The 14048-nt window shown below is 44.3% G+C and overlaps 2 protein-coding genes across 8 annotated transcripts in view; one reads left to right on the top strand and one right to left on the bottom strand.

Moving 5' to 3' along the window:
- The window catches only part of RUFY1 (RUN and FYVE domain containing 1), a 59496-nt gene extending 58042 nt beyond the window's left edge, over positions 1-1454 (top strand). For both annotated transcript variants that reach the window (XM_040444198.1, XM_040444197.1), the window contains one exon: positions 860-1454. In XM_040444198.1, the coding sequence (XP_040300132.1) occupies positions 860-1006 (147 nt within the window). In that variant the 3' untranslated portion in view covers positions 1007-1454. The remainder of the gene's footprint in view (positions 1-859) is intronic.
- Positions 1455-3904: 2450 nt separating this feature from the next.
- On the bottom strand, positions 3905-13142 carry HNRNPH1 (heterogeneous nuclear ribonucleoprotein H1). Of its 6 annotated transcripts, XM_040444202.1 has the most exons (14): positions 13023-13141; positions 12412-12540; positions 10913-11068; positions 10557-10700; positions 8930-9068; positions 7800-7978; positions 7647-7718; positions 7457-7590; positions 7180-7315; positions 6713-6772; positions 6531-6620; positions 5776-5868; positions 5254-5303; positions 4580-4653 (listed from the first exon to the last, which is right to left on the bottom strand). In XM_040444202.1, exons 2-13 carry the CDS (start codon positions 12506-12508, stop codon positions 5254-5256), a joined length of 1350 nt encoding a protein of 449 aa, XP_040300136.1. In that variant the 5' UTR covers positions 12509-12540; positions 13023-13141; the 3' UTR covers positions 4580-4653. The 6 variants fall into 6 exon arrangements, with proteins under 6 accessions (XP_040300134.1, XP_040300133.1, XP_040300135.1 ...); XM_040444200.1 differs by lacking the exon at positions 5254-5303 and having other exon boundaries at positions 3905-4653; positions 13019-13141; XM_040444199.1 differs by lacking the exon at positions 5254-5303 and having other exon boundaries at positions 3905-4653.
- Positions 13143-14048: the final 906 nt, after the last annotated feature.

Below are 14048 nucleotides of genomic sequence, written 5' to 3'. Positions count from 1 at the left end.
AAGCTCACTGGCATCTGGGCAGGGCCAGTGCCCTGGTAAGTCTACCTTTGCCAGTGTACAGCCTGCCCTCAGGCTCCAGGAACAGAAGGTCCTATACCTTTGGTCCAGGGTTGACAGGGCTTTGAGTGACCAGTTGGGCATGATAGGGGCAGGATATAGATGCCAAGCAAAACTGGAAACCTCTACAGCCCACAGTACCCCATCCACTACTACACAGGTGCACATGCTCACCGGTCCCGGCAAATGGCCTCTCTGTGGAAAAGTACAACTCCCAAACCTTAGTGCCTTGCAGTAGGTCCAGAGGTAGAAACAGCCCTCCTGAGGCTACCGTTGAAATCCTGCTTTTCCACAAGGCCTGCTGGACACTAGGGCCTCTCCATCCCCACCCTGAGAACGGCCTGGCAGAGGTTCATTGTCTAGCCTGATGGGGTTGGGCTGTTGGCAGAAATGACAGATTTCTACATGGATCCTGGTCTTGGCGTTCTGCCCAAGGCTTAGGCAGTTCTTCACAAAGTAAGACACCCATCAGGAGGAGCTGGCTGGCTAAAGAAACCTGGGGTCCCACCACAGGGTGCAGGGATTGCAGGGACTGAACCAGGGCCCCCAACTCCAGTAAACACATTCTGAAGATAACGAGCCTGATTCATACAAGCGCATGCCCCTCCACCACCACTCTGCAGACCTTAGAGGCACAGAGGCACAGGACTGTAGAAACAAAGGTCTGCAAGTACCCCTTCCAAACTGACACATCTGCAAGTCTGCCTTAGGTTTTAAGATCCCTCCCCCAAAGGCTGTAAGAACAAAGTGGGTGTACGGATGGGGGAGCACAGCACACCATGATGGTCTCTCTGTCCTGCAGCACCACTGCCGTAACTGTGGCCACATCTTCTGCAACACGTGTTCCAGCAACGAGCTAGCACTGCCCTCCTACCCCAAGCCCGTGCGTGTGTGCGACAGCTGCCACACGCTGCTCCTGCAGCGCTGCTCCTCGTCCACTGGCTCCTAAGCACACAGGGCGTCGGCGAGGCAGCCTCAGAACAGTGCCAAACTCTGTGGGTCTCGGGGAAGCCCAGGGGCTTGGGGAAGCAGGAAGGAAGGCGATCCTGGCCGGCTGTGCACACAGCATGGCGGAATGGAAGGTACACGCCTCTCCTTTCCGGACTGTATGGAATTAACCTATCTGCTAACCTGTCTGGATGCTTCCTTCTCACTTGGCTATATCACTGGCCTTAGCTCCAGTGTAACTTCATGATTTTGCTACTGTCATTTTTCACTTTTCAAAAAAATTGTCCGGTTTTATGGCAGTCGTACTAGTATAATAAGCAACCCGTTCCCCCCCCCCCCCCCCCCCACCGTGCCTTCCCTGCTTCAGAAGCCAGAGATTTGCCACATCACACCCTTGTTAATATGTCTTTGGACCTGCAATAAAATCATTTATTTTTCACTCCGGTGCAGAAAGCATAGGCACTCGTGTCCGTGTCACAGAGGTCAGGGTCAGCCTCTGGAGAGGCCTCAGGGCAGCCCCCATGTCAGGACTAAAGGCCCTCAAGGAGGGCAGCTGCCTTTGAGGTGAGCCTGCTGGGTTCTGGTACAGGCTGTGCCCTGTCCAGTGAGCTGAGGACGACATAGGCCATTAAGTCCACCAACAGGCACAGAGGAAGTGACCTCACGCCCATCACCAAAGCTCAGAAGTTGTTCCTTTATGCAAGTGGATTGCAGGAGATACCTGTGGGAGGCACCTACCAGATAGTCATTCACGAACTTCAAAAGTAGGGCTAGGACAGGTGCAGTCAGCTGTGAAATTGGGCTCAGCACATGCTCACCCCACCCCCTGCCAGGGGTCTGAAATGAAACAAGTGCTGTAATGCTGTCCAGACCTGTCCATCCATCCATCTGCGGAGCCTCTGCCTTCTCCAGCCCTCAGTGGACTCCCTGTGCTGGCTGCTCAGTCCCCACTTTCCCCGTAAGTCCCCTGGCCTGCTTAGCTGTCCAGCCCCTGCTCGAGGCCCTGGCTCTCCCTCTTCTTCCTGGGCTCTTACCCTGCAGAAAGTTCCCCACAGGCTGGCTCAGATTCCGTATGTGCTGCTCCCTTAAACACATCTGTGGGATGGGAAGTTGGGGGGGGGGCGGGGGGAAGAGATCTGGGCAGCTCTGCAAGATTGGGTCGATACACAAGCCCAGCTCCAGAGCAACATTCCTTCGGAGCTGCAGGTTCTCACATCCTATCAGGAAGTACGATGGCAGCGAAAGCAGCTGCCAAGAGGGACGCTTCATCTGAGCAGCTTTTTAGTAAAATCTCCAGCACTCAGCTGTTCCTGTAATGCTTACGTCCTGAACTATACTCCACACTGGTCTGGCATCAGAGCGGTACCTAGTTTTCAGTGCACCCAATTTGGATTCCAGCTCACTGGGGAGCCTTGGGCTCATCATCACCTCACTTATGGGCTCTCATCTGCCCACACAGAAAATACCGGACTCCTGTTTTGACCACTAAGTAGAATGTTCCCCCTCTCCACCCTACAAGCAAGATACTGAGGCATTATTCAAAGGACCCTTTTGCCAGTTACCAAATATTTAGTTGCAGTGAGGTAACTTTTCTATCCACGCCACATCAAATATGCACCTGAACTTTGGAATCCTCAGGCTGTGGTGGGGTGACCTTCCTAACCCGGGCAATGAGGGACAGTGTGGTCTAAGGCAATGCTTCTCAAGCTTAAATGCACAGGTTAATTAGCCAGGAAGGGTGTCCTGTTAGAATGCCACCTCCCAACAGCACCTGGAGGTTCTGGTCTAACAAGCACCCAGGTGGTTTTGGTTCAAGTCCATGGAACACAAGGTTCCAAAGAACCAGGATGGTGGGTTAAATACTCCCTTTTCAAAAGCCAAATGGTTCTGGATTAGCTTAGCCTTACTCCCTCGTCCCCTTTACCTCCAAAGAGCCTTTACTCAACAAAGACATTCCTTACGTACAACAACTTAAAGAGCCAGACAAGCAACCTTCCTTGAGCCTTCTCATTAACGGGTCAGTTCCACAGACACTGAATAACTCAGCCAAGATGCTAGGGGCAGTGTGAAGTCCAGAACACAGCAGAAGCTCAAGGCTGCCTCCCCTGCAAATTAGTTCTCTAAACCTGAAGACAGGCTAAGGATTCCAAGAACACTTGTGTGCCCCAGGCTGATGGCAAGTTGTTCCCCTCCACCATGTGGGATAGCACCATCCTCCACAGAGGGGATGCAGCACAATACATCCGCAGGGCCTTTTGCACACGTTTGTGCAATGCTGCCATCTACAGATGCTTAGAAACCCCTAGGATTGTAACCAAACCTCACCCAAGATGAAAAGAGATTTTCAGCACTGACACAAGTGGCTTCAAATCCTCAATTTGGCTTAAGCGGAGTCTGCAGTGTTAAGCGTGTACTAAAGGAATTTTGAGACAATCGCACCTTTAAGAGAGCTAGCTCCTTCTAGAAGACTTCCCGTACCCCACATAAGCAAAAACTCAAGAGATGCCATCAGAGTGGGATGGGTGGCTGCTGGTCAGCCACCCGCCACCCCTGGCACTTCCTTCTTAGCCATGCCTGCTGCAGGCCTCCGCAAACATGCAGAACATGCAGTGAGCACTTCTGCCTCTCCATGTTTTACGCAAGCGCTTAGCGAGTCAGAGGCAGCTCAGGTTAGGTCCTACGCAGCCAGGCCAAACACACAGCCCTTCCACAAGGGCCCCACAAGCTAGATTTACCTTCAGTTGCACTGGAGGGAAGTCTGACGACATCTACACAACAGCCTCAACTGCCGAGCCTCTCTGCCACAGCCAAAGATGTGAGCCACTCTCACCTACGCCCCGGGCAGGAATAGAGCACCAAGAAACAGTCCACATGACACTGAAGTATAGACAAGACAAAGTGCAGTTTTTAAAAGGAAGATTTATTTGACAAGTTTCACTTAGCGCAATACACCTAAAAGGAAATCACAATACAATGAAAGATTTAAATCAAGGCCTCAGAATTTCATACAAACACCAAGACCAAAATCCTAAAGTATTGGTATTGCGTCTCAAATTTCCCCCATTAACTTAAAAAAAAAAAAAAAAAAACTTACGTGCCTTAGAGGTTATTAAATGAAACTAGAATTAACAAACATGCCAAATGTTTTCACTTTTAATTGTAGACACAGCTCCTATATTGAGTTTTACAAAAAAAAGGCATGTCTTTCAACATGCATCCAAACAGTGTTCAATGTAATGTGGTATAAGAGCAACATTTAACATAATTCAACTGCTTTAACCTAAATACACTTACTGCTTAAGTACATCCTACTATATAACTAGAGAAAAGCTGAAAATTGTTTAACAGTTATAGTTTACTCGGTTGTTACATCCTAGATGAAAGTTTGTGTTCAAAAATACTGAACCTTAAGTCTTTAAAACAATCCTGATTTCCACTTAGAGTAAGCATAAATCACAAGCTTGTATTGCAAAACTGTTAAACTTTTTTCTTTAAAAAATGTTGACCAAGAGTCTGTGATCAGGATCAATTACATTCCCCATCCACCACTCATACTGGACATGCTAGACATCCCTCCCATTCCGTTCACTCCCATAGATGCACGGCTTCCACTACTGTAGTAGCTGCTGTTCACTGCTCCTTGGCTGCCTGCAAAGAGATCAATATTACAAGTCAGGAGAATTATCAGATTATCAGTCAAATAAAATATAGCATTCCAAGAAAAAGTTTAAAAAGTATACGAGTACAAATGGCTGCTGTCCAAGTGGCGAGAAGCATGTTTGGGAAAGGGGACTCCCGACTCCAAACAAGTCTCAATTAACCCCTTTTCTCTGCAGTACCAACTTGCCAGACTCTCGTGCTACCATTTAATTGGATGCTTCAGGATCAACATAGAAAATTAAGTTTAAAGGAAAACTAGTGTTTTTCAAAAATTGCAAAATTACTTCATGTTGTTTTTAAAGCTAAACAAGGCATTTTAAAAAAAAAATTTTACCATAAACATTCACAATGTGTCCATCGAATGGCATATATGAATAGGGAAGACAGGGGCAGTCTCTTGCTTTTCCTATTCATGGTGGGCAGGAAGTGAGACGACAAAAGTTGGACTAAAGGCAACTCACTGTGCCCAAAATGGCAGCCTCCATGGAGTTAAGTCAGAGCCATTGACTGCTATAGAAATAGTGTTATTACAACATATCAGTATTTGCTATTGGGAATTTAAATTATATTTTTTGAGAAAATATTTACCTATGCAATGTTTGATTGAAAATCACTGGAGTTTTCCTGTAAAACTTGGTCTGCAAAAGGATTTTGTAGGGTAAGACTATAATACCAAAATCACCATTCTTTAGACCAATTGAAAAAAAAAATCAAATAAAAGCAATCCTAGGATAAAACTGACTAGTAAATACGGTCCTGAACCCAACCACCATTCTACTTTATAAAATTCTCCCTCCATCTAAAATGGATTTAATGCTAACGAAAAGACAGAAAAAAAAAAAAAAAAAAGATGAACAATTTTTTTAATAAATGGAGGCAGATGTTTTCTGGCTCGACATTATTCCAAGTTGCAATGACTAATAATTTATACAACACTTCCCCCTCCCAAAGATTGGTTCTGAAAATTAAGCTATTAAAAGAACAAGTTACATTTGGATCAAAAGCATATTATTTATTAACCCCAATTTCACCAAAAAGAAGCCTGCATATTCCCCCAACTAAAGAAACCTGCCTAAAACTTATCTCAAGTATACAGAAAAACACACTTACCATATCCACTCATGCTGCTCTGGCCGCCATAGCCGCCTCCATAACCACCACTCAGCTGCTGACTGGCTGGGCCACCATAACTGGACTGGTTTGCTGTTAAGTTAAGAGAACATTAGAACCTTGTGCCATATGTAATGTGGTACCTGGTGGTACCGGGCTTGTAATTCTAAATCTATGATTTTCCAGTTTTGATTTTATATTACTATAATCCTCTGTCTCCTTCTGCCTATTGCCTATGACCAAAACTACCTATCCATCGTATGAACTAGTCAAACATTTATAAACCAAAAGGCCAACAGTATGCACATCAGCAGGACTAAATGCACATGATTCCATAAAGTAGAGGCATTTTGAGAAGACCTTAAGATACTGCTTAACTGGATTTAGTGGGGTTTTACCCCATAATTTATACAGTAAGGTTATATGAATACACAGGTATAACTGAACACCTAATTATGCCCAACTATGCCCAAGAATTTATTGATCCTTTGCTTTTTAGTTAATTTTAGACTTATACTTCATAAAGACAACCGAGCTAGTTTCTGCCATCCCCTCCCCCAAAAGTACTTAAAACTAGTCATCTAAACAGTTTTTACATTAACTCACAAGGATTTAAATAAGCCAGACAAAATTCAAATTGAAAACTCTTTGCCTAACTTAATTATGCTAAACTCATTAAAATATAAATTAACTTAACTTATATAATCGACTTATATAGATATGTTTTGGTTTTTAAAAAAACTAACGATATTTACACAAGCCCATGCCTCCCATCATTTGGCTACCATAAGCACCACCGCTTGCTCCTGCTGTAGAATTCAAGAAGAGTTCTACATATCTGTGTTCTGAAATGAGAGAAAAGGCATACAAGGTTAGCTTAAAAAAAAGACACTAAAGTGATATTTACACAAACCCATGCCTCCTAGCATTTGGCTACCGTAAGCACCACCGCTTGCTCCTGCTGTAGAATTCAAGAAGAGTTCTACATATCTGTGTTCTGAAATGAGAAAAAAAAAAGTTTGAAAGTGTTTGTTGGTGAAAGAAAGAGAGAGAAGCACTTTTAAGTTCTTAAACAAGTAGATCTGTGAACTTCAAATACTTTTGGTAAAAAAAAAAAGTCTAGCTGCTTCTCAGGCAATTGGACTATGCACATTTCAAAAACCAGACTTTTGATTTAAACATTCATCTAAATTAAGTCAATTAAGGCTATAATTCAATTCAAGTCCATGTTCTCATCACAAACCCCTTCCAATCCCACTAAACCCACATTTTTTAAACACAACCAAAGAACTAACTCATTATCAGACCGAATTTCTCATACATCCCTACTATTTCTCTATCACAAACACTGGTCACTCAACCATCTGTAGAGACCCCCGGCCAAGACACTTAAATCTCACTTACGCATATTTGCTTTGTCTTTTGACATAGCTGCCACAGCATCTTCGTGAGTTGCAAACTCGACATCTGCTTCACCGGTTACTCTGCCATCAGGACCAATTTCAATGTGTACTCTCACAGGGTTCAGCGGTGAAAAGAACTAAATATAAGTATTTCAGAGAGTAAGTCAAATCTCTATTGTTAGAAAACAAATTTATACCGTACTGTTTCACTTAGACTAAGAACCAAGTTTTTAATGCTCTCCTGAAATAGACAACCTGTAAATTTATCTTACACTTACATTATAAATGTCGTTCTCAGTAGCTCTGTAAGGTAATCCCCGCATGTGTACACAATGTCCTGTTGTGCTCTGGAAAGTAGAGCCACCATCCCCATATCTGTGATCAGACATTCCTGAAAAACAATAATTGAGGTCTAGATGGACAAGAGTGTAAGTATCCTTTAGTTGAGAAATTCAATTCTTACCTTACCTCTTCCAAATCTATCTGACCCAAATCCATAGCCATCATTATATCCATTATAATCATCATAGCCTCCATAACCTGGAAGACAAGAAGTACAATCAATCAAATGAAAACAGTTACACAAACAACAGACCCTGTGATATCTGCATATTGACGTACCTCCTCCATAAGCACCACGTCTCATCCGTTCAAAGCCAGCTCCCCTGCCAATGCTGTTATACCCTCTGCCAGCTCCAGGTCTGTCATAGGGACCTGGCCGCTGCATGGCCATAAGCTTTCGTGGTGGATCATAGTGAGTTCTAACTTCAGCTCGACTGCTCTTAAAGATTTCGATATACCTAAAGCATTGTTCACGAAGGAAAGGGATGGGGAAGGGAGAAAAAACATTAGTTCATTTCATACAGGTATTTAGTTACACAAGAAAACAATGTAGTCATAGCCATGAAACTGACTAATATTTAAAGCCAGATTTCTTATATTTGCATAGGCAATGACCAGAAATTCACTCAATTGCAAGATTTAATGTAAATTGTATTTATAGATTATAACTCACTCCTCTGAGGCAGAGAGCCCAACCTTAGGGGTAGAGAGGAGTACTACAAATAAATGTTTTAGGAGGGAAAGAATTCCACTCAACTTTCAACATTTCATGTCTTAAATCCATTGGCATCATGTATAGCAAGTGGGCTAAAAAGCCAGCCTCCACCAACAGTCTAGCCCACACTACACATTTTCTTTCGCCAATAATACCCCAGGCCTATGCTTTTAGTAGAAATCAGCATAGGTAAGCGCATGCTTCAATGAAAAATAGTCACAAGCAAAGAGAATAAAACCTTTTGTGACAATTTCTTGAAAGCTATGCTTATTAATACATATGCAGAATATTTATACAGCAAGAAAAAGTTTGTTGCATTTCAACTTTAAAAACAAGATCAGAAAGTATCACATTTTCTTATGGTAATATTAATTTACTAGGTGGGTGTTATTACAGCTAAAGCCAGGTTTGCATTAACATTTTTTAAAGCCATAGTCTCTCAACTCTATTGATTAGAATTAGGAATCTTGGAATCTTACAGTATCGTAAGGGAGACCAAATTAACTGGGGACAATTTTAAAACCTAAACTTTAATCTGAATGCTTTACGGGACTTTAATATAGGGAATTTGAAAATTGTGGCAAAACATCAATTGGGACTAGAAAATAGGTTTCTTTCTTCTAAGCAGAGAGAATATGGATTTAATCGTTTACCATAAGAAAAGTGACAAATCCAACCAACCATCCATCCCCACCTGTGCCCTATTCTTTCCTTGTGTTTCTTTAGAGCCTTTTCAGCTATTTCCTGTGAAGCAAACTGCACGAAGGCCTCCCCCGTACTCCTCCCCTGGAAGTCCACCGGCAATGTTATCCCATTTGGCACGATTTCCAACCCTTCAACCCAAGGACAAATAACCCCAGTAGGGGGGCAATATTAACATCACAAGCCCAGAAATGATTCTTCTTATAGCTTTAAATAAACCAGAATTTTAACTTTAGGTGAACGGTATGCTTTCAACAAGTACTTTTTTACATATGCATTGTAATATGAAGTTCCATTATTACAAAGTATAACTCAATTCTTAACACACCCCATGGCACAGTATGTAAGAAAAAAACTTGAACACAGGATGCATTAAGAATTCAACAATTAACACTCTTATCTATGCAAATTAATGTTGAGAATTACACAAGAATTTAATAAAGTTTCAAGCATTAAATACAACAGTTACTATACTTAAAACACCTTTTACCTCAATTTATATTTCAATGTTCTAAGTTAGTGGAACTTCAACTTTTAAAAAAAATTACACATTTAAACATTTCATATACAAATTGAAACATTGCTTAAGTCATATAATTGACAAACATACAATCTAAACTTTTCAACAAACAACTGATCTACACAGCACAATCATGCACTCTTATGCTCTAACAGTAGTATGATTCACTTCTGGAAATTCCGTCTATGAAAAATCCTTTCCGTGGATACATTCCCAAGCTTACAAAAAGGGCTTAAAGCACTTTCCTAGAAGATATGAAATTATGTTCATATTTAACGTTGACAGATAGCATTCAATTCTCACCAATTTAGACAAAAACAATCAAAGCAGACTTGATTTCAAGAATTCTGGCAAAATATTAGGACTTGATACATATCTAAGTCAAGATTTTCATACATACTATACTGAACCATGAAAGGATTTCTTAATTCCACTTATCACATGAGTATTAAAATAGTACTTAAAATATATGATCTAACATTCTTCTACACATGCAATTTTACCAGCTCTTCAGCATAAAAACATTCAAATACTTTAGGCCCAGAACAGTTTCAAAATACTTTATTTCAGACAATGAGACTACATTCAAACTACTCTTACATTAGATTTTAATTAAGTTCATAATTCCCTGGCTACAACAACCAGTTGCTTCCGTATTTTTTCCCCACTAAGAGTTAGGCCATTAGAGACGTTTCTGGGCCCATGACCCAATTTGTCTTAAAACATAGGCACTTGCCATAAATCACAACAACCTAACTCAAACTAATCTAATGTTAAGGGATCTTACCTTTAACTTGAAGTACTTTGCTGAACAGCATTGTGAGGAAGTAGTTAAGCTGTTGAGGACAATCCTCAAAGATCTACTCTGAACTACAATACTAAATATAGGCAAAGTTAGCATTTTCAAAGTACTTAATTTCCACCTTTAAGATGGGCTTAAATTATTTGAAGGTCTCCAGGAAGAAGAAAACATTTAATTCACCTGTATATACTCACACCTGTTTAAATATCTAAGCTACTCAACTTTAAGGTCTATTAAATCACATGTTGCCAGAAGCTAGCCAGAACTCACTGCTCAGCAACAAACACAACTACATACCTGAGAAGAACTGAACAATTTCTTCCTTGCTACATCCAAAGGGGAGTCCTCTAAGCCGTACAAAGCCATCATTGGCCGTGTCAGGACTATTTGGACCAGTATGCTTCAACACCCAATCCATTTCAACGTTGTTTGACTTGAATACTGAAAGAGGTGCTTAGAATTAGTCAATTTTGGAAAGTCAGAGAACAAAGTTCAGACTTCCTGGGTCTTTAGATAATCTAGGAAGAGCTGCCATAAACTCCCTTAGATGACCATTTCCATGCGGTCAAATACCTAAAATTCAGAAGGGGTAAGATAGAGCTCTATGTGTTTAATGTTTTTATTTACTGTTACTAGGGCAACATAAATCAAACCTTCAACATATCTGTGTCCCATAGTTTCTCTGTCTTTTTTCAGGGCCAATTTGACTTCATCTTCTGATTCAAGTTCAACAAAAGCCTCGCCACTCGGTCTGCCTTCTCTGGTGTAGATGAAACGAATACCTTGAGCCCCATTTTGAATTTTGCAGTCTGGAAAGAAAACAACCGTTAATACAGAATTTAAAACTAAAAACAAAAAAAAAAACAAACAAAAACAAAAACCACCTCTGGGTGATACAGATGAAACGCCTATTCATGCTCCGCTACAGAGCTTTTGCAAAGCCTAGAAGGAGCAATATTACCAAATCCCAGAGCCGCTTTCTAGAACTTAAGCCGTTAACTTCTCCCAAACTTCCTTACTCCCTAGATTATACATTACATTACCTCAAGAAAACCCAAAATCCAAACAGCTTAACAAAATTGATTTCCAAGTCTTCTCCGTTGAACATCCTTTGAAACCCCTCATAAAATAAGTCTGGACTTTGATTTTATGGCATTTTCTGGGTACTGTTTCAAGTTTTGGTCCAGGGCACTTGGTTTTACCTTACTAGCAGCAACATTACAATTTCTCCTGTGAATCCAAATTTGCAGGGCCAATACTCACCTAAGTGGGGATCAATGTTAGCAAGCTAAAATGCTCCAAGTTGCACAGCTGAAGCCAAACTCAGTCTTGCTCACCGCAAGGTGGCTTCCAGTGTACTTGGTTCTCGTTTTACAGGTCGTTTTCCGTTACCCAGGCTAAATTCAGACAGTAAGTCAATACTACAAGTGTCCTTCCAAAACCTGTAAATTTCTTCCAAATATATCTTTATCAGCCTAAACTCACACTAGCAATGAGAACAAGGACATTCTAGTAGAAAGTATTCAGAAAACCCACATACTGGAAAAGAGCTACACAGACAAGTAAATTTCCCTGGGCTTCAGTGTCCTCAACTGTAAAGTGAGCCAGATCAAGAACTAGAATGAGCAAGAACTCGTCACAATTACCAAATCTTGATTTGGAAAATTGTCTGAAATTAACAAGTGACATTTTAACTTTCTGAAGTCAAATACCCTGCTTCAAGAACATACCAAAATTGGGAGTAAGTTGTTACACTTCAAGGTTTTGCAAAATGTTAGTATTGTTTGCCCAGCAACTGGGCAATTTTCTCAAGATGAAGAGAGAAATCCCATTTATCCTTTCGAAAAGATAGCCGTAGAAGACTAGTGCTTAAACGTAGGTAAAGCAAACAAAAAAAAAAAAAAAAAATCAGCCAGAGAGGCCGCACTCCCCCCAAGTGGACTCGGAGGGCGGGCGGGGCTTTCGCAATTTCCATTGCGTAACAGCGGCCGGCGGGGCGCGAGCAGCCCAGAGGGAACGGCTGCCGCCCGCGCCCCGCCAGGGGGCGCCCCAGGCCAGGCCCGGCCCGCCCCGCCCTGGCCCGACCGCCTCACGGCCCGCCTGCCCGTCCGCCGGCTCCGGCCCCGAACTCCCGCCTCCACTTCAAACTCACCAGAAAAAAAACGCTGCACTTCGTCTGCTGAGCAAGACCAAGGCAAGCCCCGAACCTTCACCACGAATCCCTCTCCGCCTTCGGTGCCCAACATCATTGTCTCTTAGTGGGTCCTGGCGTCCAAACAGACTGCAAGGCGAGGGATGAACGTCAGAACAGGGAAATGTTAAAATTCAACAGCCCTCCGCCCTCGAGGAGCCCGACGGTCCGCGGCGCCCGAGTATGAGGCGAGCCCGTGCAGACGCCCGAAACCCAGCAATTCCAACACCAACACCTCTTTGGCCAACGGCCGGGAGCCCGAAGCCGCTGTGGGCACCAAGTACCGGTGCCCCAAGCCGAGGGGGCCCTGGCCTAGCGCCAGCGTGCAGGCAAGGAAATGGCGGCGGCCGCTTCCGCTCCGCCTCCTCCGACATCTCACACAATAGAGTCGACGCGGCCTGCAGGCCTCGGCGGCCCCGCCGCTACTCGGCGAATTACTTCTGGCTTCTAGTTGCAGCCCGCACCTTGCCAGGGCCCCACAGGCACTACCGAAGGCTAGGGATAGGCAGTCCTCGAAAAAATAACATCCTCGGGGGCCGCTGGGTAGCAAACACAGAGCGACACTCACCTACCTGAACACACGACTTCGGCGTGGCTGAGAAGAAATGGCCAGCGGGCGCCTGCGCAACCTAAATAAGGCCCTTTGAACAAGCTCTGCGCACGCGCAGCTAGGTGCCCGCACCGCCCCCTTGCGTCACACAGAGCTCAGACGCATGCGTAATTTCATGAACGGGCCTCCCTCTAGGCAACATATGATTGTGCGCAAGCGTTTTGGGCTCATTCCCCCTCCCACCTCCATAAACCCGCCGGGCTTTCTTGCGCCTGCGCGATTCCGCGGTTATTGAACTTCGAGCCTCTGCCGTTTATGATTTAGTTTCATGCGCATGCGTCTTCCTTCAAACAGTTCTGTCCCCTTACCCGCCAGAGTGGGGGAGGGGAATGGCGGCAATCCGTTCCCTGTAGTAATCATATGAAAGGCCGTCCCGAGATCTGGGGTGTGGTGCGGTGGCTACGTTCCTACCCCTACTCTAGCCTATTATCCGCGTTCCGGGCTGACCTGAAGGGACAGCCGCTCCCCGCCCTGGCGCCGCCTATACCCGTTTTCTCCCTAGAACCAGCCTATGACCACCTGGGCCTCTCCTGGGGGCTGCGACACCGGAAGCATGTCCAAGGCTTATGTGCCTCCACTCCCCTTACCTGCCACCGTCGGGCCTGAGGCCCGGACCCGCGCGGGGTCTCCTGCGCGTGCCTCAGTCCCGTACCTGGCTTTTGCCCTAACGAACTCGCACCCCCGCGACCCTCCCCCCCCGCCCTGCGGCGCCCAGTAGGCAGGCCCTGAACGCCGCGGGGCGCTGCCACGAGAAAGGGTGGCCGGAAGCCGTGTCCCACTGCACTTCATCAGCGCCGGACTCGGCTCTCCTGAGCAGGTTCCTGCTTAATTCTTCCAAGGATAAGTGGGTACTATTAAGTCCCTTTCCCCGGTGGAGACGCCGGGTCACCCCATGTGAGCATATGGCACAAGATGAGTGGTGTTCCTGGTCCCCACCAGCACTGCAGGGAACTTACCTGCCTGTCCTCTCCACCTCAGACCTACGGAC

Source organism: Herpailurus yagouaroundi, unplaced genomic scaffold, assembly GCF_014898765.1.
Source record: "Herpailurus yagouaroundi ecotype Mexico unplaced genomic scaffold, PumYag 192, whole genome shotgun sequence".
In the NCBI taxonomy this organism is placed as follows: domain Eukaryota; kingdom Metazoa; phylum Chordata; class Mammalia; order Carnivora; family Felidae; genus Herpailurus; species Herpailurus yagouaroundi.
This window is presented reverse-complemented; position numbering and strand designations above follow the sequence as displayed.